The sequence below is a fragment of the Xiphophorus hellerii genome, chromosome 18 (assembly GCF_003331165.1).
Source record: "Xiphophorus hellerii strain 12219 chromosome 18, Xiphophorus_hellerii-4.1, whole genome shotgun sequence".
NCBI lineage: Eukaryota > Metazoa > Chordata > Actinopteri > Cyprinodontiformes > Poeciliidae > Xiphophorus > Xiphophorus hellerii.
Window position 1 is genome coordinate 28,029,760 of NC_045689.1, and position 26,504 is coordinate 28,056,263.

General features: G+C 36.5%; 1 protein-coding gene across 13 annotated transcripts in view; it reads left to right on the top strand.

Moving 5' to 3' along the window:
• Nucleotides 1-26,504, top strand: part of ncam1b (neural cell adhesion molecule 1b) — a 110,596-nt gene that overhangs the window by 38,241 nt on the left and 45,851 nt on the right. For all 13 annotated transcript variants that reach the window (XM_032590459.1, XM_032590470.1, XM_032590460.1 and 10 more), the window contains exons 2-6: nt 11,433-11,507; nt 14,534-14,743; nt 15,776-15,919; nt 19,226-19,363; nt 20,391-20,508. In XM_032590459.1, the coding sequence (XP_032446350.1) occupies nt 11,433-11,507; nt 14,534-14,743; nt 15,776-15,919; nt 19,226-19,363; nt 20,391-20,508 (685 nt within the window). The remainder of the gene's footprint in view (nt 1-11,432; nt 11,508-14,533; nt 14,744-15,775; nt 15,920-19,225; nt 19,364-20,390; nt 20,509-26,504) is intronic.

A 26,504-nucleotide genomic window follows, 5' to 3' on the forward strand; every position in this document is an offset into this window, starting at 1 on the left:
AGCCCATTTTTAACAGCTCTTTTGTTTCTACGGAGGATAACTGGCAATAAAGGTAGACATAAATGAATGTCTTGATAAAGTAATTACTGTGTCAAGTATTGCACCACAAAAAACAAGAACTTTCCCAACTTAACACTTGGATCTTGATGTTGACCAACAGGAGAGAAGCCTGCCCACTAACCTCCATTCCCCTAACTCTTTAATGAGCTGCTCCAATAAAATGATTTAGATCCAAGCTCATTCATGTGTTTGAATGGCCTCAGACGTCTGCAACTAAATTCAGCTGACAGTCGGTGACAAAGTTTGAAAATTTCTTCTCGTAGAAGCTCTTCATTAAATTTCACTCAGCTCGAGCTGTTTCTCAAAGTTGTAACAAGACAAAATTTGAAAAAGTTCAAGGGATATGAATGATTCATCAGGGCACCGTAACCCGCTTCCACATTCTGCGTGTCAGAAACCCAACTTGACTATTATTAGGCTGTCAGAGAAATGCAATAATATGTCACTTTCCTTGAGACACAGTGAATGGAAATATAGTAAACTCATTGAAAGTGTGAATTTAAGGACCGCTTTTTTTGCCTTGTGTTTCATCCTTCTAACTGCCACCCACCTCATCATTGTTGCACACCAAGTGCCTCTACAAGCAAAAAACACAAAAACAACAACACTTAATGCACTCAGCAACTAAAGTAACCCTGTGCCCACCACATTGCAAAAAAAAAAAAAGACAAGAAAAAGATCTGGAATGACACGACAAAGAGCTACAGGCACTGAGTCAGCCTTCAAATCCCCCAGATTGCAATCTGATTGAGCATCTGTTGGATGTGCTGAAAGCCTGATCAACAGAAGCTCCACCCAATTACCCGCAGGACCTAAAGAGGCTGTTGCCAGAGACACTGAGCACTCTCTGAGGTCCTCCTTCTGGGCCCCAGTGGGTCAGAGCTGTTTTTGCAACACACAGAGAACACATACAGCATCAGGCAGTGGGTTATTTTATGTGACTTGTGCCATGTTGCTTGTGTTTTATTAAAAAATGTAATTAAAAAAAAAAGCGTCATGTATCTTCAGTTGCTCAGTGATTCTCACTTTCTGTGGGTTCCTGTTTGTTTGAAGGATAGATCAGAAATCTGCTTATTTTACCTCGGCGATCGGCGAGCTTGGGTTTACGTCAAGCCTGCCGACGTGGCAGGCTGAAACTCTTTAAGTAGCTATGAATGTTTATGTGTGTGTTTCACACTGGCAGAACAGATAATAAGCATAATCCCACATGGCAAGTGAGCTGAATCGCGTCTTGGGCTGAGGCTTACTGCAACGCCCCAAAGTGTAGTCTGCAGCATCCGAGGTGTTCTGAGATAACCGCGAAGGCCAGAAGAGAAAAAAACCCAGCAAGGCTCTGCATAAATTCTCGGCCTATATGCTATCCCTTCTCTTTATATTTTATCTTTTACTTCTAAAATACCAGCGTCTTCTTGTTTCTAACTTGCATTAAAGGGGCAACTTAAGCTGGAAAGGTTGGGGTGTAGGCAACGTGAGACTGTTTTAAGGTGCAGCGGCTGGATCTGGTGATTGCTTAAGCCCAAGGACATCAATGTACATCGTTCTCATTCATGAAATAATCCTCCTGCCATCACCGTGTTTACACAGAAGATGTGTTAACACTTCCATGCACGTGCAGGCACATGTGCATGCACTGGTATTTAGCACTGTAGTACAACGCCTTATGGCTATGCTAAAAAAAGGACGACTACAGTCTCTAAAAGGGGGAATGCATAACAAAGCCTGGAGTGAAGCGAGAATGGCGAATGAGTCAGTCATAGCTGGTCATAAGCCTATTAATAGGAAAGCATGCATTTGATTTGAAATCATACAGCATTTATCCAGTGTAATGTGACATTTATATTCACCTCACAATTGAGTTTAATCATCTTTAAGTCAGAAAAACAAAAGGCTTTTGTTGTTGACCTCCAGATACTTGAATTATTGACAACTCAAGCTGTCTCGTAAAGTCATGACAAGCCTGTGTCCAAACACGACATTGCCCACAGCTACATTGACTGGTGAATCTAAAATAAAGCGCTGGTGTGTGAGCCACATTGGCGGATCTAATTCCTCCCCTTTTGTTTTCCTGATAGAAGGCAGGAAAGAAAAAAAACATCTAGATTTCCTGCTGTTTTCTTCTTCACATTTCCCTTGGTGTTGTGCTTAATTGGAAGACTATTTTGCTCTGCTCCTAAATTATCAAGCTTATTTATTGTAATTAGGATTTTTAATTTGCAGCTCAGATTTGTGGCTGGCACTGCGAGCTCTGTCTGTCTTTTGCTGCCGTTAGATCCCAAATAATATTCTGTGCTTGTAATAGGCAAGATTTTGAATCCGTAATTTGGATTAAAATTTTTTTTAAAATAATTGTTATTTTTCCCTTTAAAATATTTTTCTAAACTCCTGTAAATGCCTCCACTCTCCCTCATAACACCTCTGCTTTGTAACAGATTTGATTTATTGAATTATAGCCTGTCAATGCAGCTCGGTTTTAGATCAGGGATTCTTAGGGATTTTTTTTTCTAAACGTCCAAGAAATGCCAAGTTTAATTGCGGTCCTTCCAGAACTAGGTCACTCCTTTTTCCGCTTGAATTGTTTATTTTTCTCCAGGTCTCTCAGCCCCGTCTTCTGTAGAGGTGCCTTAACAACTTGGAAGCCTAACATTCGCTTGATTTTGCTACTTCTGTTTTGCATGCAAGTTTCATGAGCTCAAGGTTAGGTTTACCAATTAGCGGGACATTGTGTGACTCTTATGCTCTTCAGGCTCAGTTCCTTTTTCCTCATTCTCATGTCTTTTCCTGGGTTTTCGTACAAAAACATTTTCTTGCTTAAAACACTCAAAACACAAACAAAAACTTGCTGATCGGAATTCTCTAGGCAGAGAAGTAATCTTGAAAATATTTCCACTCTAAAAACAAATATACATACCTTGTGGATATTAGAAGCTTTCACACAACCGGTTACAATGCCAAGTTATTGTGGTGTAAAAATTTTGGTTAACGTCAAAACTTTAACACCTTTTTCTCCCCTCCAGTGGGTCTTTTGTGGGCTCTAGTGTCCCTTATATGAAAGTAGGCTGACAGGGAAGGGAGAAGAAGAGGGGGGAAGACATGCGGCAAATATCGCCAGGTCCGGGAATCGAACCTGTGACGGCCGCGTCAAGACTCAAGGCCTCCAAGCATGGGTCGCGCTATCCCCTACGCCACACAGCACGCCCAAAACTTTAACACCTTTTTAATATGAACTGTAATCCGTTATGATTGAACAATGCAAAACTTTCTAACTCATTTCCAATAATATGAAAAATATTTAATGCGTAATACCATTTTCGACAACAGTTTAGAAGCGTCACGTCCAGGCTTTGTTAGACTAGATAACACTTAGTCTACGTGTTAACATCCTTTATAGATGTGTACCTATATTCCATAATGCATTTTATTACCAAGGGCAACCAAGGATTGTTCTATGGCAAATTAAATTGTGTTTAAAACAGCGCAGGGACATTAAAGCGCTAATTTTAATTAATCAATAACAGATTTTCAAATGCGTTAGCAAAATTAATCATCTTATATATTTTTTATGCAGAGATTCCAGTAACATGCGTTTCTGGTATGAATGCAAAAGAAAAATATCATCTACAAGCAACAGTGTTGGACAACAACACTTTTGGTCCAGTGGGGGTTAAATTTTGGTTCAAAAAAAGCGATTTGATGGGAAACTTTTTGCTAAATTTGTTGTATGTTTTGCAACAATGAGTTAGCCCATCAGTGAAGCTATTTAAGCCTAAAATAGCATGTCACTGTTAAACATGTTGCAGCAGCACTAGTAGTCAGCATCCACAGTCCACATTACTAGTAAAGGATTTTTTCAAAGTGCTATGAATGATCAATCAATTGAAAATGGAATGGTATGAAAGCACTTTACAGCAATCTGATAGTTGAAATAGGTAAAGATATATTAAGAATTATAACTATTTGTTGAGCTCATATGACTATTCAATATTTCTGGTTATCTTGTATAATATTTAGTTTAGTGACCAACTAAAGCAGCAGGGTAGGCTGCTAGGGGTTCCTACATTTTCTGCTCCAATTGTCTGGCTCCATTGTTATTGTTAGCCACATTAGCCTCCAGTGCCCTTACAACTATACAGAGGAGTAATCAAGAGGGGGGCAGTGGTTTGTTTTATTGCTCCACTATTTAGTAGCTGACTGAGCCATCAGCTGATTTACATTTTCCAATGTACGTTCATTCCGTAGTGGATTTGTAAGCGTTGTGTGATTATAAAGAGGTTCCGAACTTCGTAGCTGGGAAGCAAATCTCTATCGACAGAGCGCCATATGCCTGGATTGTGAGATTAGGTGGCAAGATCGAAGCTTTTTCTTATACATTGGAACAAACATCGACAGCTGAAGTCTCCAAAAGCATTTATGAAGATGCGTTTGACCTTTTTGGTTGTGATTACAAAAGATATTTTTACTGTGAAACCAACACTGCTCATCATCATAATGAGACCTTACCTACAGTGAAGCACAGTGGTGGCAGCATAATGGTTTGAGAGTTGGACCCTTAGTTAAGGATAGAGGGAGTTAATAACTGTTCCAAATATGAGTTAATATTGGACACAAACATTCAGTCCTCTGCTTGAAAGCTAAATGACGAAAAGTAACTTTTATCTGTCAGCACAACAGTGAGCCAAAACATATCTGAGACAACAAAAGGATGAAGCAACAGAAGAAGCAACTTGTTAAAAATTTTTTAAATTGATTTCCTGGTGTTTGTTTGAAGTTTAAATTTCTTTTTAACTATGCGCTCCAGATATTTTATTTCTTTAGACGTTTATTTCTACAGCTTTTCTCGTTGAGATCTAGCACCTCATTTACAAGAGAGACCTGTTTTGATAAAACCAAAACATTAACACCGCAACAAAACAATACATTTTGCTCAACTAAATACACTGATAAAATATTAGCTAAAAAGAGCAAGATCCGTCTCAGTGTGGACAAAATACATTTTATCTTTTCAGCTTTTTCCAGCACTTTGTGCTTCACTGATTTTAATCACACCTAACCTTGAGTCTTCTTCCTTTAGTGCACAGGAGATGTCCTCACAGTCTGATAGATTTGAAGTGTTTTTGCAGAACAGACAGAAAATGACCAAGTCAACATTTGCCATGCAAATAAACTCCTCAGAAAACTTAGTGCTTTAAGAAAATCATAATTCTTCAAATAAAGTGCTAGTTTAAGAGCGTGCAAACTTCTGCAACTCTATTATTGTATTTTATTTTATTTTTTGCTTCCCAAAAAGTTTGTTATTCATTCAGATTCTTGTTCACATTAGAGGTGGACTAATTCTGACATTTCTATTCACTGTGTAACATGGGTGTGTCAACTTCTTATATTCATTGTTGGTATTCTGTCATTTCTTAATGCATTTACAAAATTTATTTTGAAACATAAAATGAAAAAATTTCTTCTTCCATTCCTGTTTTGGAACGAGGCCAATGGGTTTATTGAATTTTTGAGCAGTTACTCTGAGGTTTTTGCGGTCTGGTTAAATACAAAATGTTGTTGGGAGGATCTGGTGTATCATTGGTATTTCAAATGATCAGTCTGGCATATCAATTCCAAAATCAAGGGTTCTCCTGCAAAGTATTTCATTACAAGATAACAAAAGCTACTCCTTTTTTTTTTTAACCCAGAGCTCTTAGTTGGCAGAAGTTGTAATGTTGTGGCTGAGCGATTTGCATTCTACAGTCTACGTGTTGGGTTCCAAACAGATCGGCTACCAGAAGTTCACATGCGGATTAAATTTCCAGACCTCACAATTGCTTCTTGTAATTTGCTCCCTCATCCCCGCTTTGAGAGAGTCTCTGGTCTCTTTCAAGCATTGAGCTGCAGGCGCTACAGTTCTCTTTAATATATGAAAAGTGAGCTGTTGGTTGGAGAGCAATTACAAAACCTTCATAGGTCTTAGTGAAGAGGAAGCTCGGCTCTACCTTCAATTAGAGAGCCAATTAGCGGTTGGCTAACAGTGATTTAATTTGATAGACTCTCAGACTGTGCAGGTGTGACGCTGTTTTTTTTTTTTCTTTTTAAAGCACTCAGCTCAATAAAGAGAAAAAACATTTAGTGATTGAGTGGGAAAACGATATGGGGTTCAGTTGTCGGAAGGCCCCGGTGGAACTCTCATCCCTCTGTCAGCTCGTCTGCAGTGTAACAACAGTTTTGCATTGCTGGTTTTGGAGTGGAGCGGGGATTTTACAGCCTTCCTTACTGCTGTCTGAATTTACGACGGGAATTCAAATCGTTTCAGTTGACTCATAAAATAAGAGTTCCTAAAGATTTTGATTGTCACATTTTTTTTATTTTTATTTTATTTTATCAGTTTAGTAATTTGGATGCCGAAGTCGGGCTTGGGCCAGTTACCCGTAATTGCTGAAATTTCCCCCTCATAACATTCCCTACATTTTTGAAAACCATTTAATTAGATGCCACAACTCTCTCCTCCAAGATGACAACCGTCGCCCCCGCAGGGCCGGGTTTGTTGGAGACTACCTCCACAACTTTGGAGCGGAGGAAATGAAATGGCCTGTCTGCAGTCCTGACCTCCCACCCATTAAAAACATTTGGGATCAGCTTGGCCAGACTAACCAACACAGCCACATTGGCTGACTTGTGAGAACGTCGAGTTGAAGATTGTGAAAGCCATATTACAGCGGTGTGTGACCAAAATGGGGATCAGTCTGAGAAGGTAGACCAGGCTGTTGTGGTTGGGTAAGGTTGTCTTATGCAAAACAGAGTCCCCTGTGTATTAAATGAATATATATTTAAATTATCTGTATTTCTTGTTTTCTAAACGTCAAGCATCCAATCCAATTAACGACACAAAACATGAGTCAGTAGCAGAATAAGCTGTTTGCCGTCGGCAATGGGGAATTTGGCAAGTTTTTCATGGTCGCAACCCACATACTCCCCTCTATCACTCACCCACGAATACATTTTTCTTACAAACGTTGTGCCATCTGACGGGAAATGAAAAGGATCCAGTGTCATATTTATTTTCAAAAAGCCTAGGTGTAACAAATAAATAAATCAACCAAGCAACAATTACCGTACTTTTATTTCCCTAAGTTTGTGTGTGGGGAGAGATGGATGGATGGATGGAAAGATGGATAGAGCCACTTAGAGGGCCACAGGTGTGAAAACGTCAAGCACCAAAGTATGAAAAAAATGGGTTGCCCCCTGGAGGTCAGTAAATCCAAGCTCGGTTATGTCTCAATACCACCTGTGCATAAAGTCTGATTGTGGAATTACCTCACTGCTATTCTTTTAGTGGTCAACGGGATTAAAATAAAGTAGAAGTGAAAGGGAATGACAACAGATTGGTCATAAAATGCTTGATCACGTAGCAATGCCCAAAGGTTGGCTAACTCATGTGCAACAACAACAAAAATATCAAATGAGGTTTTGATTTGACAGTAGTACTCTAAACATCTGTGTTCTGCTTAATTGTGTAAGTTCTGCATTTCTATCAAAACACGGAGAAAGAGTTCTTGTTTGCTGTTTATTGTCGTCTATGGAATTATTTTGTAGTTGGTAAATAGCACATGGCTAATCAGCTCATTGCTTTCTTTGTTATGCCTCCTATTATATACACACAGCATGTTTTTCTCTAAGGAATACAATTGGAACTAAACAAAATCAACACAAGACATTTCCCTCAGGGAGATGACACAGTAGCATGTTTCACTGAGTTTGTGATGCATTCATTGTCATTAGGAAAGAAAATGTATTGAGTGCCATCTGTAGACAGGATTTCTCAAGACTTGGATCTGTACTGCAGGAATAAAAAGGATTGATTAGACATAATAATTATGGAATATTTAGTCAATGTCCGCATAATAGTGGTGCTTTGTATTGTTGTTTGTACTTTGTCAAAGGGAAGAATGATCACGAAAAGAGTTTAGGATTACAACGTTTTTTTTCGTAAAGTCAGACAAAGAATATGAAGGAGAAGGAGAAATAAAGCTCTGGGCTTTAAATCTATAATCAGCAAGATTTCACCTGAATACGTGAGTTATTTGGTGGAGTTTCCATTTTGTCAAACACTTTGATTTTCTCTGCCCACTTAATTCTAAATATATATATTTTTTTCCATTTCAGGAGCATAAATCTGTTGGCGTTTTCTTCAAGGAGATTGATGTTGGTTTTATATTCTCTCTCTTTGAACATTTAAGCATGCTGGAAAATAATTCACTCTGGCTCAATTTAAAAATAAAAAAAGAACTTGGGAAGATTGAGTATTTCATCAAAAATATGTTGTTACCTTGGAACTCGAGTGTTTTTTACTAAAAATGAATTGTAAGGTAAAGTGATTCTTTTATAGTATAAGTCTTTTTCTTACACAGGTGCTCTAATGGAAGTGGAACCACTCTTTATTTTGTTTAATTTGAGCTTTTTTGCAGTTAATTCAGCTCGACTAACTCAATGACTGCTTGGATTAAATTAGATATGAATTCATCAATGAATGAAATAAAATTTTCAGTACTTGCAGCCAAGCCATATTTAGACCTCGGTTTGTAACTTGCGTCTTTCCAGGCAATAATTAAATGTGGATTTATAACATGTTCTCTTTATAAGTTATACGTTTTAGGTAGTTATCTTTAGGATTCCACTCACAAAATTTAGTTTTTTGTCTTTTACTTTTTTCTGTTACTTCTTAGGCCATGCTTTTAAATAATTTACTATCAAGTAAAGTTAATCGAAAATAATAGAAAACTGTTTTAAATCTGACTCAAATGAATTCTGCTGAAGTTGTGCACCAGGTGTAAATTTTGCAGTAAAATTAAAAAGTATATGCCAATTATCCTTTATCTTTGACTGTCTTAGTTATTCAGATGGATCCATCTTCTTTTGACATGCTCGAGGGAATTCATGTTACTTTATTTAAAAGACTAAGAAAAAAAAAATCCCAGTTTCTTCAGTTACTCCATGTTCTTTTTTCCATTAATCCATTGATAAGTCATAAATTTGTGTCTTTTTGCCCTTACTTTGCATAGTAAGGCCAACTTAAAACTGTCACTTGAGTAAAATTTTGCAATGTGATATTTACACATCGTTTTTAGACAAAAAATTAATACTTCTGCTTTTATTTTAAACAGGAAAGCAATCATTTATTTTCACATGTCTATTGTCTTTGTCTAGAAAATGTATTATTTAGTTTTTCCTTAAAAAACATACCTATATATCTAGAAAAATATATATCGTACCAATTAACATAGTATTTTCTTGTGAGAATTGTGAAAAAATATTGCAAATTTTTTTTATCATTCTTCTCCTTACTGCCAAAACAAATCAAACAAGCTGATTTGATCTAATTAGTCGTGCTGTGTGTACCGGTAATCAGCCCACAGACATGTTGCTCATAATTTACCAGCTGTAGTTTTAAAACAGAGCTGCCATAATGGAACTAATGTGAATTTTAATTTATACAGCCCGACTTTCCCTCTTTCCAGACCGGATACGTTTCCAAACAGCCTCATTTTTTTTTCTTTTTGTAAACAATGGAAATGTTTCATAGCTTATTGGTTGCCTGCTGACAGCAGTGCCTAGAAACAGGTGGTGGAGGGGCAGACTTGCATTTCACTATATGCAGTACAGCTGAGCTGTAATAAATACACATACCTATCACAGTTGGAATAAATCTGGAAATTTGTAAAAGTCTGCATCTACAACAAATTAAAAATGACAAATAAAATGAGTGATCATAGTTAGAAATGAAATATATTTATTTTATTACTCTTATTCAGTTAATGGTCCTTCTGCTACAGCCCATAATCAAGTTAATTAACTGATTAAATGATTTATTTGTCAAGGGACAGTGCACATTATTCAATGACTAACAGCTAAAGTTAGCAAATTTTCATCGACAGTTGTCAAAGTCAGCCTAAAAAATGAAAATGAAAATCACACATCACTTAAAAATATGCAAGAAAATTATAAGAAACAATGCATTTTATAGAACGACACAAAACAGAGCAGTTTTTGCTTTAGACTTTCCCTGGGTTTTGTCAGACAGATGCTAACGTCTGATTGTTTAACCCGCACAAGAACCAAAGTTCAGCTTTGAAAGGTGATTGTTTTTGGAAATTATATATTTGGTTAATTAGACATATATTTTATGTACTTATTTTTAATTGTTGGTAACTGTAGGTTATTGTTTATACTGTATTTTTTGTGTGTGAATTGTGGCATTGTGGCGCACATCCTTTTTTGAAATAATTTACAGTATCTCATGTTGCAAGTGGACATCATTTATTAAAGTAACTAAACATTTCTTTCCTCTTGACACATCGTGACAGAGCTGTTTTTCTTCTCCAGCTGCACCAGTTCCTTCTGTGTGTGTGTGGAACTGATTAATTGTGGTGATAACTTGATGTTATTTTTCTTGAAAGGACAGGGCTGCTGGCAGTGGAGAGGGAGGGATTGTTAGTCATGTTTTGGTTGCAGGTCTGCAAGGAGCCAAAATTGGTACAGTTATTGATGTGCACGGGCTTTGCTTTCCACAGATTTGTTGTTTTCACTGCTCATCCAGTCCACGAAAAATAAGAACAAAAAATAAAAAATGAAAAAATAAGTATGAATGTAGCCTTGGATATGCAACCACTTCTATATACAGGCAGTACATGTTGTTACCACAAGGAAACTATTATCTTGAACAGTACAAGAACTCTCTATTTTGTGTAAAAGACCTTTTGTTTATCTTAGAGTTAAAAAACCCCCAATATTTAGGATTTTTTAGTGGTTGAGAACTTTGTTAAAAAGTTATCAGAATTACATTCAAATATATTTGTCCTCATTTAGATACACATATTTACTTAACAGGGTTTCCCTCAGGTATGGCGGGCCACCAGACTTTATTTGTGCCCCATCAGGCTAAGCGTTGCTTATTTTTTCCAAGTCTTTTTAAAATGTTTGCATTTTTAAGACTATATAGTTGGTGTTCAGGTATTAATCTTCCAATCTTTTAATAACACATAATTATCAAGTGATATTTTGAAATTTCCTGTCAACTTTAAACATTTGTTAACTCAGAAACACGACAGGCTGCTGGATGAATGACTGCCCTAGAGCCCAACCACTGGGCTTAGCAAGTTTTCTGGTGGAAAACCTTCTTTAAAATCTAACAGGGACTTAAGTACTTTGTCATTATTGACAGGCTTGAGAAGTTCTTTACGGATGTCATTTCCAATGGATACTGCAAATTGTTATGTCAGTAGTGACAAATCTAAGTAGTGTGTAAATAATTTATGTGCGTCCTTCATTCCTGCTAATCATATTTCATATTACTGCTTGTAAATGTTATAATTGTGTGACTTTCTTTTCATTTGTAGTTTCATTGGAGGTCCAGATCACACCTACCCATGGTGAGATTAGCCTTGGAGAATCCAAATTCTTCATGTGTGATGGTAAGGAGTTCTTTTTTTTTTGTTTGTTTCTTCATTTAAATAACATTTCATACATTGGTTTTAACTTTGTGTGGAAGATGAAGAGGAAAAAAAACAGTTTGTTTTGAAATCTGCATTATTTAAAAATGAGTCGATCTTCCCAAAGTACTTAAGATTCTTTATACTGACAGAAGAAACAATTTACTGTAATATTTAAATTTTGACTTTACTTGCTACTTGAAATTGAACAATTTTGACACTATCTTACTGTGTCTCAATTTCTGAGCTCAGCAGAACATTTGAATTTGATGTACTTAGTAAAGAACACTGCAGGTTATAAAAGTTACTGGAACGTAAAGTTGTACCAGGTCTTGATACGCATTTTCAAATGTCTTTAAACCCCACTTGGGTATCTGTTTTTACATTTTTTTATATATTGTAAGAACTTTAAAATGACAAAATATGTGCTATATATTCTGTGACTCAACACTTTGCTTGTTGTGCCATTTTAAAATCTGGCAAAAATTAAAAAAATTGCAAGGCAACGATTTGTAGCATCAAAGCAAACGTTTCTAGTCTTCATCTTAAACTAAAATGCGTCTTTCAGTATGCTTTTGATTGAAGATGTTATATTAGAAAAATAGTGAGAGTTCTTAGTTTTGCATTCTGTATGTATTGATTGGGTTTCGATCAAAATTAAAATCGATGGCGTCTAGTCATTTTAACTTAACTGGAACCCATCAAGTTAAAATCGTCTGATTCTGGCTTCTGGCCAGTTAACTGGAGTGTCTCAGTGTTTCTCAGTCCTGGACCTCAGGGACCACTGCCCCGCATGTTTTAGGTGTTTCCCTTCTGCCACACAGCCGACCTGAATAAATGGGTGATTAACATGCTTCTCCAGCACTTGGTGGCATGCAGGGGTTAATGCTATCATTGGAATCAGGTGTGCTGGAGCAGAGACATCTAAAATATGCAGGGCGGTGGTCCCTGAGGACCAGGATTGAGAAAGTCTGATGAATCTCAAGTGTGAGTTTAGTAATCTGATCGAGCCAATAGTCCTCTGGTTGGTGAAATGAGATTGTGTCAAAACCAAGAAAAAAAACTTGACATTTTTAATCACTAAAACAGTTAGTAGTTAGAGTTTTGATGTTTTATAGTCTTACTTTGCGAAACGACTCAAATGAGAAACACAAGAAATAGTGAAACTTGCATTGATTTCCAGAGGAAGACACACTTTGTGCTAACCTGTGCTTTAAATAAGAGCACAATGTTTGTTTTTTTTAATAATAATATTTAATGCAAATGTAAACTAGTTTAGCAAAATGCAACTGGTGTCATTCATGTTACTTTTTTTTTTTTTTATTTAATTCAATTTATGTTGGACGCTCAAGTTGGATCTACTTTGGCTTACCTATTTAATAATACCCATTACAGCAACAACCTTCAGTGTGTTTTAATATTTCTAAATTAAAACAACAAAATAGTCAAAGATAAAGTTGTGAAAAGTTTAACATAAGTCTAGGTTAGGCAAGAGTATGGGACAAAAACAGGCTGGGCAAGGGAAGCATTGGTCAGAGAAGTAGCCAAGACGGCCATGTTGATGTTGTAGAAGCTTCAGAGATCCACAGATCAGGAAAATCTTTAGACCACACAAAGATTTGGGTCCAATCAGATTATTATTTTTTTGCGTGGTCGTTCACACACCTGAGTCAGATTTGTGTGTGAACAGCTTACAACCCCAAAGCCACCCAGATGTGTAGAAGAGCGTAGATGTCACACAGCACCGCATTGTTTACAGAAGGAATAATGGACACCACCCACGTCAGTGGATCAATTTTAAAGTCATTCAGTAACGGGAGCCAAAAGTATTGTCACAAGACGAAAAAACAAAGGAAGTTAATAAAAAGAAAGCACAGCTAATAAAAATTAAGCACTGCTAAATAAAAGGAAGTACAATTCATTTTGTGAAGCACCGACTACAACTTTTGTAGGGAAGTCTGTTTGGAATTCTGGTGCAGAATTATGACGCATCTCTAATGTCAATGACTCAAAAGTCAAATAAGATGCAACATGATAGTTCAAACTACAGACACTTCCAATACTACTGGACAAATGTCCAGTGTAGTACCACATATCAGCTGGAAGTCTGATATGTGTCGTATTTGCCTGGCACGTAAACGTAGCCTTAGCATTGCGCTACGCAAATCTGCATTCATTATAGAGTGCTGGAAGAAAAGTATTGGTAAAAGACAAGGCAATCTGTTCAAAGTTTGCATCCAATGGACAATCCTGGAAGAAAACCTGCTTGAGGCAAAGGAAAAAAAAGAGTGATATGAAGGATTACCTTCCAGCGGGGCACAGATCCTAAGCATACAGCCAGAGACGCTTTGAAATAGCTTAGCTCTGAGCAGAATAATATGTCAAAAACTAGACCTAAAACCAAAAGAGAATCTGAAAAATATATGTTCAGAGATACTCTGCCTGAGTTGGAGTTATTTTGCAAATAGGATTTGTCAAACATTTCAGTCTCTACTGCAAAGGTAGAGAAATACTCTACAAGAGCTTAAATTGCAATGGCAGGTTGTTGTACAATGAAGTCAGAGTGGTTGTGTACAAATTCAGGACATGCTTTCCTGACTTTTGCTTCTGTATTGTGTTGCATGGCTTAATGTTGGTGTATTCCAAAATAATCCAAATAAAATACATGAAAGATTTTGGGTGTAATGTCAATGTGAAAAGATTCGAGGGGTATGAATTGTTCAGCAAAGCGCTTTACATGATGCAATCATGATCAAATCATGTCAATCATCTCATTATTTAAATCCATTTAAAATGAAAAAAAATACATCATCATCATCATATCTTTATTCCAGACACAAAAAAGGCCCATAGTAAAAAGATAAAGCAAACAAAATAAGAAGTAAAAAAAACGATTCGCTCGCTTTCAATATGTCATCTGCTGACAGGATCTGATTCCTCTAGACTTGGAGTGAGCCCACTATCGCTGTCTCTTTTCTCATCTCCTGCTCGTCTTTCTGTGTTCCTAGTTGTAGGCGTTGCCAAACACGTGGACTGGTATGGCCCGAGCGGGGAGCGGATAGCCCCAAATAGACCAGACTTGACTGTAACCCGCAACGATGAGTCATCTTCCACCCTCACATTTTATGAAGCCAAGACCGATAGCGCCGGGACGTACAAGTGCGTCGCCACCAACGGGGACCAGCAAGCGGAGGCAACCGTTAAAGTGAAAATCTTCCGTAAGTGCTGTGCCCGCTTCTCCTCTCCTCCATGGCAGCCTTTAAAAATGTTAAATCATACGAACACGCATGCAGGATGAAAAATAAGAAGGATGGGGTTTGTTGTATTTTATTGACTGCTCAAAGGCAACACATTATTCTTTTCGTTTGTTCAAGTAAGGGGTTTTTCCATCAGCTCAATAAAGTGTCGGAAGACCATTAAAGGGCTGTTTAATGATCCTGTCTGTTGTGTGGCTCTTCTGAGTAATGGGTTTTATTTTGCTTGAATGCCAAACATCAACAAATGTCCATATGATGAAATCAGTTTACTCAAAACTTTGTTTTTGTCCCCTAGCTGTTTTAGCTCTTTAGTATAATTTATTTATTTTTTTAAAATGCATATTTAAAGTATACAGTCCAGTATTTCACAAAATAAGAATGCAGATTCATAAATATTCATTTTGGCTTTGTCAATGCTGGGATAATTTAGAAACTTGTGTTTTTTGTTCAGGAAAGCGTAAAGGTAAGTAGCCTTATAAAACTTGCACCTATTTCCTCACATAACTGCAGTCCCATGAAGGTTTGTCATCAGTCTAAAGGTTAGCAGGAGAGGCAGCAGACTGCCGATGGACTACACTGTTACGCCTGCAAAATACTAATAAAAGCAGCAAACTGATCTCAGAAACTGCACTCCAAGAATCCCACCGATTGGGTCACGATTCCACTAAAAACCAGGTCATGTTCTTTATTGTTTGCACTGACAAGCATTTGTATTTTGTAAGTATGATACGTTTTGGATATTTTCAACACATCTTTGATTATTGTGATAAATTTCTGAAATATGGACGTTTTATATTGCTACAGCTGATTACATCAATACCACATTACCGTCGGTCTGCATTAGAAATGACATACATGAGGTTTTTAATTATGTAATTTGTAGTGGTCTACAAATTAAAATGCATGAAAGTTCTCCTGACCTCACTGTGACAATCGCTGAATTAGATGAACCAAATACTTGAGTGTAATTGTGGTTTACGGGTTTCGTTGCAGAGAGAATAACCTTCACAAATGCACCGTCTCGCCAAGAGTTTACTGAAGGAGACAACGCAAACATCGTTTGTGACGTCACCAGCTCACCCCCGCCCACAGTCTTTTGGAAATACAAAGGAGCCAAAATACAGATGGAGAAAGATGGTAAGGCTGTTTGTCCCTGTTACTAGCTGTTGGGATCTTTGGATATTTAAATCATAAACTAGTCCTGTAATCCTTGTGATGCTTATGAACGCGATTAAAATTTTTTTAATGGAGTTAATGACCAGAGGGGTCACCAGGAGGGGTCTCTTCGAAAACGTTTGCTACCTCACTGGCCCCCCATGAGAATCATGTTCAGGTTATAGAAAGAGTGTCTTCCATGAAGACATAAATGTAAAACTTAACAAATAAATGTATAAAATAAAAACTAGGAATAATTATTTATTACATAAATAAAATTATATATATATACATATATATATATAATACGATTATATATAATTGCATTATATATATATAATACGATTTACGAGCGTACCAGAAACAAGCAAAAAAAAAAAAAGGTTCCAGCTGGATCCGTTTTATGTAAAAAAAAATAATGTAAAAAGTCAATTGTTTGCGTCAAAGTTTTTAACGTATGTAATTAGTCAAAATGAACACACTAAAGCTCTAGCCCTATTATAAACCGTTTTGTGAAGTGAATCTATGCAATATTAAATATTATTATCATGCAACTTATGATGCATCTGTTCTGTTCTGCAGTGAGGTATAGTTAGGGAAATCTCCCCAGCCTATATAGAGCTGTCAAAAGGTAGAGAGAATTTCTGAAAGCGCATTCTGGCACCCAAAGAAAGGCTACCTAATTATATTTATGCAGATCTGCTGGTGTCACAAAGTTAAAATTGCTTGTGCACCACTGCTCATTTCTTTCTTCTCTGGGGTTTATCTGTGCTTTGTGAAAGAAAAAAAAATTAATTTGGTCTCGGGTTTGAAAATAAAATCCACTCTTTGTCTCATGCGACACTGGCAGTTTAATAACTTTAGTGTTGGTTTTGCTTACTAGGAAATAACACATGCTCGTGTGGGTTGCAACAGCAGTTTGGATTACAGTTTTGTGGTTCATATTTCATTTCAAAGTGAAAAAAATTCCTGTTGCTTTGGGCATATTTTTATTGGCCTCCGGCTTGCTGGAGACGTGTAGGACATGTTAATAAAACTCTAACAAAATGGAAATATCTATCCTGTTTAAGTAGTAGCAATGTTTCACAGTTTGCTACTTTGAATCACAAAAAAAGCTACATTTATTACAGTCTACAGTTGACTGGATTTGATAAGATGTTGCTTGCAGATTCAAATAACCTGCAGATAATCTGAATTATTATTAACAGTGAAATGTGGAGCGGTTGGATGCAGTGAGGGGAGAAAACATCTGGCTTGTGCCGTACCTTGCAGAGGTTTCAGCAGCAATCATTGTTGTAAGCCTGTTTGAGCCTCTGTAAGCTGCCTTTTTGTTACAACACTACAGGTGGGCAGAATACAAGAGGATTGGAAAACCTTTGAAAATGAATATCTGCACAGGCAATGTACATAGAGCTAAATCCACAAGTAAACATGTGCTCCTGCATGGCTTACACCACTGTCTATAAATATCTGCTTCACCTTAAAGATCACTGCTTATGTAATGTCCTAAATAAACCCTTCTTATGACATACCTTTATAAAAAGGACTGGGAAAAAATGAAGGTTGTCTTTTTTATTATTATTTTCACACAAATGATTAAAAACTAAAAATTATGTCTGTTAGAAAATGGTACCTAAATGAGAGCAGACAACTATGTATATTTATAAAATCAGATTAAAGTAAATTTTTTATTTAAATTGGAAGTAGGGCTGAAATGATTAATCGAATTAAACATGATTAATCGATTATTGAAATAATTTAGTGATGAATTGTTAACTGGAGTATGCAAACTTTAAAAAAAGGCCATTTTCTGAAAAAACAACATACTGCAATATTTCTGATAGTGCAGTATGTTGTAATTAAGCCAAAACTGTACTAAATATACAGTATATTGCAATTGAAATTGAAAACCTTATCTGTAAATATGTTCAGCCAAGAACTCCTCAAGTGGCACTTTTAATTTAAACTGGTTCAAATTCTGGAAAAAACAATTAAATTGCCTTTTACGCACATTTTGCTATCCATTAATTAATCCAAAATAAATAATAATCAGCAGATTTAGTGGACAGTATTTGTTTTAGCTGCAGATGCATCCTTTGCTACATTTGTTCAAACATAGCCTAATGGAATGCTACGCTATTGCATTTCAAGCAATTAAATGTTTTATTATTTAATAAACACATTGAAAGATTAGCTTATTTGCATATTTTAATGTATTTCTAATACTGTGTAAAAAATGGTCTGAAGCAATGAAAAATCTGTAGAATGTATCCACTTTTTTTATCAGATTAATTGATTAATCATTAGAATAACCAATAGATTAATAGTTTACTAAAATAATCGTTAGTTGCATCCCTGTTTCGAAGGTACCAGAGTTTGGAGAAGTAGAGAGCAGCAGGTTTTGAGTTGAAGTCTATTATGAAGTTTCAGTCAGTGATTATTTATAATTCATGCAAAAGGGCCTCCAACTAATAATTCGATGCATAAACCATATGCATGTACATGGATACATGGATATGCATGGATATTTATGTACATGGATATTTTTGTTAGTTTTAAGGAATATTTTGAATCTGAGACATAAAAATTTGCTTCCAGACCAAAACTGTTTCACGATAAAAGTGAGCTTGTTTTGAGAAGATACATTAAATATGCAGTTCAGCCTAGTCACAATGTAGGCTTTCTCTCTGATTATAGGGTTCAACTTATTAGATTGATTAGTTTATTGTCCTTTATTAATTCACTGAGTACAACTGACTGTTGTTTTTATGGTTGTTGTTTTTAAAAGACTTCTTTTTTCCAAGCCAGTCTGCAAAAATGTGTTTGAAACATCTGAAAAATATATTTACAGGAATAAGGAACCATAATCTTACTTTTGGCTGTTTCTTGTATAGTTTTTTTTTAATTTGCTTTAATTATTTGGCATAAAAATCTTCCTTAAACTTTGATCAGAAAGCCTCTACGTTTTGTACAACAGGGCAGAGCTTTCAGGAAATAAAACATGAATTATTTAAATATTTTACAAATATTTAAAGCTGTATTAATAATGTATTGCATTATTAATGTTGCGTGTGAATGTGTGTGTGCCTGAATGACTAGTTGTAGTGTAAAAGCGCGTTGGGGTGTTCCAGACTAGATAAAGCGCTATAGAAGTACAGACCATTTACCATTTAATATAGACAAGAGTTTCCCCATTTTTTCCCGCTCTGGCCGTACAATGACAGCTCCAGACTGTAAACTTGTCAAAGTAACAAACAAATAACTCTTTCATCCTCTTTTTCATTTCAGTTCGTTTCAAGGTGCTAAGCAACAATCACCTCCAAATCCGCGGCATAAAGAAGACCGATGAGGGCATGTACATGTGTGAGGCTCGCCTCATGGCCCGCGGCGAGATTGATCTGCGTCCCATCAGCGTTGTGGTGAATGGTTAGCGACCTCTTCACATCGTTTCCTCTTCCTTTTTGTTCATGATTTTGTGTGGCAGGTGTACCATGACGCACAAAGAAAGCAGTAGATACAGAAGGGGGGACCACGTTGGGTGTCATTGTAGAGAGAGTTGCCCAGAGCAACCGCTTATCAAAGATGTTCTATGCTAATGAAGCCTGTTTCCTGCAACTTCTGAGACACAGAACAAGACTAAAATTAGTGCTCTGAATGTGTCACAGTGACTGTTTTGGTCTCGGATTCTGCTGTTTTAAAAAAAAAAAAAATGTCTATAACATCTTTAACAACAGTCAAATGTTTAGAATTGCACACTCTTTATGGGTTCATATGTCACATTCCACTCTTATTGGCAAGTCTGGTGAAGATGTGTCAAAAGCTTTAAGGCTGTATTAATCGTGCACTGCAGTAGCATAGCGGTGAAAGCTGCTGACAAATCTTTGTCAAATGTTGGGTTTCTCTTTTCCTATCATATTTCAGCTCAACCTTAAGGTTGGGCACTGTGAGGTAGCCCTGAAAGAAGGCTGATTTTGTGTTTAGTGAACCGTTTCTGTATTGATTTGGCCTGGTGTTTTAGTATCACTGTTCATAAAAACCACATTATATTTCCTGTTTTCTTGTAGAGTCCACCACATTTTTATTTAGGTATTCAATGGCTTCTTGACTAGTCCAGTTTGGCTATAATTGAAAAAGGTAATTGAAAAAGACTTCTTTTCAATACCGCCAACGACTCCTACAAGGAAACTGTGGCGCCAGCATAAAAATGACAGTTATTATTTATATGTGTACTCCAATTAAAGTTTGAAGTTTTAAAAAACTTATTCTATGCGAGATTATACTGCTGGAATAAAAGATTTCTATTTCAGTGCTTTTTAAAGATCTTCACTGAGAGTGCTAATAAAAGTAATGTGTTTTATAATTTAATCTCTATCTTTCTATTTATAACTTGTAAACGTATCTATCTCCATGTCTTTCTCTTTTTTGTTTAACCGTTTCTCTTTGTCTATATTAGTGCTCCCAACCATTAGAATATGGCAGTCTGAAGTCAACGCCACAGCAGAGATTGCACAACCTGCCACTCTGACTTGTGCTGTTGATGGCTACCCTGAACCCATGGTGACCTGGATAAGGTAAAGCTCTCTGACTCATGGAGACACTTGCCAGATTTTTACGCAATTCAGTTATTGCTGTTGTGAAAAGTAATTTTATGAGGCATGAAAAATGCTTAATTAACATAAGTATGCATATAGGAATAATTTATCTTTTGCACTTTCTGAACGGAGACAGGCCTCTTTTGAGGGAAAATAAAGTAATGTAAAAGAAAAAAAATATTACATTTTTTAAAGAATTTGCATATCAAATAAAATAAGTCTTAAGTCTAAATGCGAGTCATAGCCTTCTCAGTGAATGGAAAAACATTCCCAGCACTACAGCAACATTATTCTAATTTGTTGCCCAGCTTTTTTATTGCATATTTATTTAGCTATTTTTATTCTTTATATTTGGTGACAAGCGCCAAATCTTTAAGGTTGTTTGGCCTTCTTGTCATCACCCTAATCTTTAACCTCATCCAGAGATTCTTTCAGCTTCAAATTGGAGTTCCAAAACATTAATATTACTTCCAGTCAAAAGAGATGCTAAAATGAAAAAAATCACTTTAGACCCGAATCTTAAAGGGGTATGAATATTTGTGGTTTAGTCTGTAATTAATGAATTGGAAAACACCAACAAATGCTTCTCGGTGCATAAGCAGACACAGACACCTAGCGTTAGCTTTAGCAAAAGGTTTCTGTAATGTCATGGTTCTGTTCTAATGGTGACAAAAATTTGCCGTCTATTACATTTACAATAGTTGCTCCCGGTTTGTACGCTTTGAATCGTTCATTTCACCAGGTGACAAAGCTGTGATTACTTTTTTGTCAGCAGCATTAATATGTACAGTATCTTATATTTAAAAGCAATTCATGTCATAGTTTAAGACATTTTCCAATGAGCCAAAACAATTAAAACATAATATAATCAGAGTCTGTCCAAAATGTCAACGCAGTTCAGTTAGTTTTTTGAATATTTATTGTAAAGTCGACAGAAAAAAAAAAAGATTTATTCAAAGAACACCACACATCATTCCCACTGTGTGGTTTGGGTCTAGGTTGCTACTTCGTTATGCCAGTCATTTAAAACGGTACCGGGCTGCTGATGCATAACACTGAAGTAAAATCTGGCAGCAACAAACTAATGAGGCAGGGCTAATCAAAAATAATGAGCTGTGTGAATTGCATGTGTTCAAAAAAGGTATAAGTTGATATTATGACTACATATATATGCTAGGGGTGCAGAAGGTGATGCTAATCTCACACAAACCACTAGATAAACTTGTGGGAAAGTCTTAAGATGCAAGTTTATATATATATATATAAATAAGTAAACTTACATCTTAAGACTTTCCCACAAGTTCGTCAATTGGTTTGTGTGAGATTAGCATCACCTTCTGCATTTGAGATGCTAATTAAGCTTAAGATTCAGTGAAAACATTTTAGTTCTCTGGGATGTTCTCCATATAGCAGTACTGCTCAATAAATGTAATATTAATCATTATTAGAGCCCAGTATTCTATATACAATAAATTGAATGACATGTAACACTAAAAATTCCACATTTGAGTTAAAGCCTGACTGAACCTAGGCATAAAAATATTGTTTCTGTGTGCAAGACTCTTTAGTTTATTAGTGATGTTCTGCAGACTTATTTATTCATTGCAATAGGAAACTTAATCACAGGGTAACAAAGGTAAACTGAAACCTGAGGAGCAGCTTGTCAACAATAGCCACATTATCTGTGTATCTGAATACAGCCATTGACAGACTCCTGCTTTGTTGAACTGTTTCCATTCATCTGGTTTCCAAGACAGCAGATAATTGCAGACAATTTAGATCCGGGGTCACAAAGTTTAAACAGCCAAAGAAATACTGTTAGACTTGGCTTTCTGGGTTTTATTGATAGATTCGGTTTATACTAGCTCTGTTAGAGAGGGCCGACGTCTTATTAAACACTTCACTGAAAGACAAAACAAGCTTTCAGAGACTGACAAACAGAAGGTTAGAAAACAACGCTACTTTTAGATTGCTAGTGTTTGGGACAAAGCATCTGTTCTCTATTGTGACAAGATAGAAATTTACCAACTTTCAAATAAAGCTAACTGTTTGCACCATGGATTAAATAGAAAACTGGCCTATTTCGTTTTATAAGCTGTTCATGTTGCACAGAAAAAGTTTAATTCAGATAAATATTTTGGAGCCTTCATTTCGTTCATTATGAGCTTGGAGTGGTGTGCTATTCCCCTGAAAATCTGAGCTGCTAATTGAATGAGATGTTTTCAGCTCTGGGGGGAATCCAAACAAAGTGCTAGGGGTGTTTTGGCCAGTACTTTGCACACCAAAACATTTGCACTTAAGCAAAGTAAATCAAAGGCTTCTAATTAACTATCAACTCTGACATATGTTTATGTCATTTGGGAAATTACAACTTAATTTGAAGATTTACAAGACAAAATTCATAAAGAGGATATGACAACTTTTACACATTTTCATTTCAGTTGTATTCCCGATTGTTGCTCATTAAAGTTATATTCATTTCTGTGTTGGAATATGAGAAATCTGTAGGGGACAAAAAGAGCACAAAGCAGCTGAAAGTGGCAGAAGAATGACACCAAATCTGACACCATACCAAATCTGTCAATGGCTAACATTGTTCAACCCAGATTGAACTGATGATAGCGGAGTACATGTTGAAGTTGAGTTCACAAAGTGAAGGCTTATGTTGTCATTTTATCAGGAGAATAGTATTTTAGAGAGCATTAGCTTGAAGACGTAGCCTTGCCATTACCTTCCTACGCAATTCCACTCGATGGTTGTAGTTGTCAACTACATGTTGCACAGAAAAACATGTCCATGATGGTCAAGCCTCCAAATATTGAGCAGTTAAAGCTTTGTATCGTAGCTTTCGTTGTGATCAAGCAGTTGCGTTACATACGACATGACCAAATATTAACGCCCGGGTAAAATCTGATCCAATCATTTAAAACTTCAACTGTGCCCACGTCTCCAGCTAGCAGTTCCAATAGCCGAGGATCCAGACCCTCCGAATGAAGCAAAACGTAGAACAGGCAATAGCAGACCTAACAAACTGGCACTACACCAAAGACTTCCACTCACTCTGCATTTAACAGTATGTTTGTATTTGGGAATGATCCCTTGTGGAAAAGTGAAAACTTTGTTTCAAAACCCCCAAAACTCTGCCAGTGCTCAGGTTATGTGGAGTGATAAAATTATTATTAGCCACCTTTCACTCCTGAACAGATGACACTTTAATTTCTGCTCCAGTTCTGACCTGCACCGTTACTCTGACCTGACCGGGCATCGGCACTCCCTGTTCTCGCTATGGCTGTCACCAAATTAGCATACTTTGTATTAGACAGTCATGCCGAGAATGTGTAAATTTCAATCTTCCACTCATCATTTTGTTTTATTTGTTAATGTTTTGCAGAACAGCACAGTAATTTATCTGGCAAAATCTTATTCTTTTAATGTCACACATACCAAATCTGTCTAGAGTCAGTTTTGTCGCAACATATGCTCTAAAAACTCCCTTTACGCTAATTCTTGGTGGTAAAATATGAAAATATGCAGCAGACACACACACACTTATTTATTGGGCTGAAACACAGAAAGAAATTAGTCCCAGCTGAAGCTAATTATTATGAATACACATACAGGATGATGATTATTAGAGAGCGGTTATTGATTGAATCTGCCTGCATCACCAGATGTCTTGTACTGACAACAAATAAAAAGTCAAAACCACTAAAAAAAGGCATTCATGCTACTAAACACCAACGTCTCAGGAGACGTTGGTGTCCTGAGACCAACGTCTCAGGACGTTGGTCCTGAGACCAACGTCCTGAGACGTTGGTCTCAGGACCAATCACCAATCACTCTGGTGATTGGTGATTGGTGAATCACCAATCACCAGAGTGATTGGTGATTCACCAATCACTCTGATTGGTGAATGTTACTTTAACGCTGTTCTAGCAGAAATGTATTCTATATTCTGTTTTTTAAGTATATATTTTTTTTTAAATGTAAACATAAATAATACAGTAAGATTGCACTGGTTGGTATTTTAACCAACCAGTTCAACTGGTTAAATCATACGTTAGTGTGTCAGTCCACACTGAGCACATCTCAGCTTTACTTCGTCCACCTCTTAGATGCAGCTAGTTTTTGCCAAAAGCAGCACAGCGAAATAGAAAACCAATATGACATGCCATCACCTTGATAAAAGACAAAAAAAAGAGGGGTCATGTACCTGCTGTGACTAAATTCCCACAATCCTGCAAGACACACATTCAAAGGGCGAAAACAACTCAGAAAGAACCACTGTATCTTGTGCAATCTGATAAATCAAGGAAAGACTTGAATTGACTTTACTTTGCACAACATTACAGTGCGATGTGTATTCAGGTAATGAAGCATTGTAGAGAGGAGTATCACAGCCTAACAGGATCCAAGCAGCACAGTTCTTTAAGCTGCTCAGATAACACAAATTAAATAGAGCTGCATATCATTTTTGGCTACATGCCTCAATTATGTGCAAGCTATTTCTCTCAAAGTATACTTCACTCCCAGCTGTTGAAGTGTGTGCGCTCCAGAGGAAATCTGCCATCTGTTAGACAAGGATGTTACTTCCAGAACAAACTTGACATAAAGTTTGATTCCCTTTTTTACTTGGAAAATTTAATTTGTTAGTAAAGGGCCTCTACTAACAAGACTGGGGTTTTAAACTATTGGGTGCATTTTACGTTTCGTCAAATGCTTTCGTTTCGTTTTGTAGCTTCTCTTTAAACATACTGTAGATGGAAAATGTGCTTTGGGAGCAAGTTGTAAAATGATCAAGGAACAGAATATGTTGTTTTAATATTTTCAGAGAATCTGTGCGTGAGCTTTAGGTGGGCTGAAATGTCAACAGTAATCACTTGAGTCTGTGATTATTTGCCGAGAGTGCTTGTGGAGCTTAACAACCAATAGATCCAGCCTACCACTACCACATACTAGAGTTTGCTTCTCTTTTCATCGCTTTAGTTCATGTTCCAGTTCATGCTTTTTAGCTGCTACTCTGATTGGTGAATGTTACTTTAACGCTGTTCTAGCAGAAAATAATGAAAGCCACACATAATAAAATCTGATATAATGCTTTCAGAGAGGATATTTTTCACTAGTTCATATTTATATAGTTGGCAATTTCCTTTTGTAATGTTCCCTGTGTTAAAGTGTCATAATTAGGAGTTGTGAAGGCTTTTAGTGCTATATGCTAAAACGGGATTTGGAAAACTGGATCACTTTTTCTCGTCAAATCCAGATGAAATTCACAAATAAATGCCCTGCATGTATGCAATCAAAATGATAATAATAGAGATAATAAAAACCTATAAAAAGGTTAGGGACATTTTCACTACACTCCAAGTCAGCTAATAATAAAAGCTATAACACTTTCCAGTTGCTTAAAGCAAACACTAATTAAGCTGTTTGGAAATGCTTCCTGTTCAAAAAAAAAAAAAAAAAAATCAGACAGCAAAGGTGTGGAAACTTCACTCATCAGTCTTAAGCTGTTTTAAAACTAAAGTTGGTATGTTTTTTTAAACATTTTTGTTGAGCAGCCGACTATAGGCCAGTGCCTCTTAAGTAGATAGTTTTCTAATTTAAAAGACTGTATCAACCGAGGTTCCACCATCATCAATGTTTTGTGTTATCTTAGCAGCTGCAGCAGTGATTTTTAAAGCAATTAGATCATGGCTTAACGTTTCTGTTTTCAATTTATTTTGGTTTAAATACCATGGTACTGAGATATTTTCTCCATTTTTTTTCCTCACACCACACCCTAGCTATTCCACATGCTCCACTGGTAGATGTAAACACCTCTCACCTCTCTAGCTAGAATAACGTATACTTTCCTAGACAACAGGCTGTTAAAGAATGCAAATATCAATGGCCATAAAAATTTAAATGATCCATTTTTTTATTTATTTACCATCATATTAAAGCATCTGCATCCACTCAAGATGGAAGCTCCG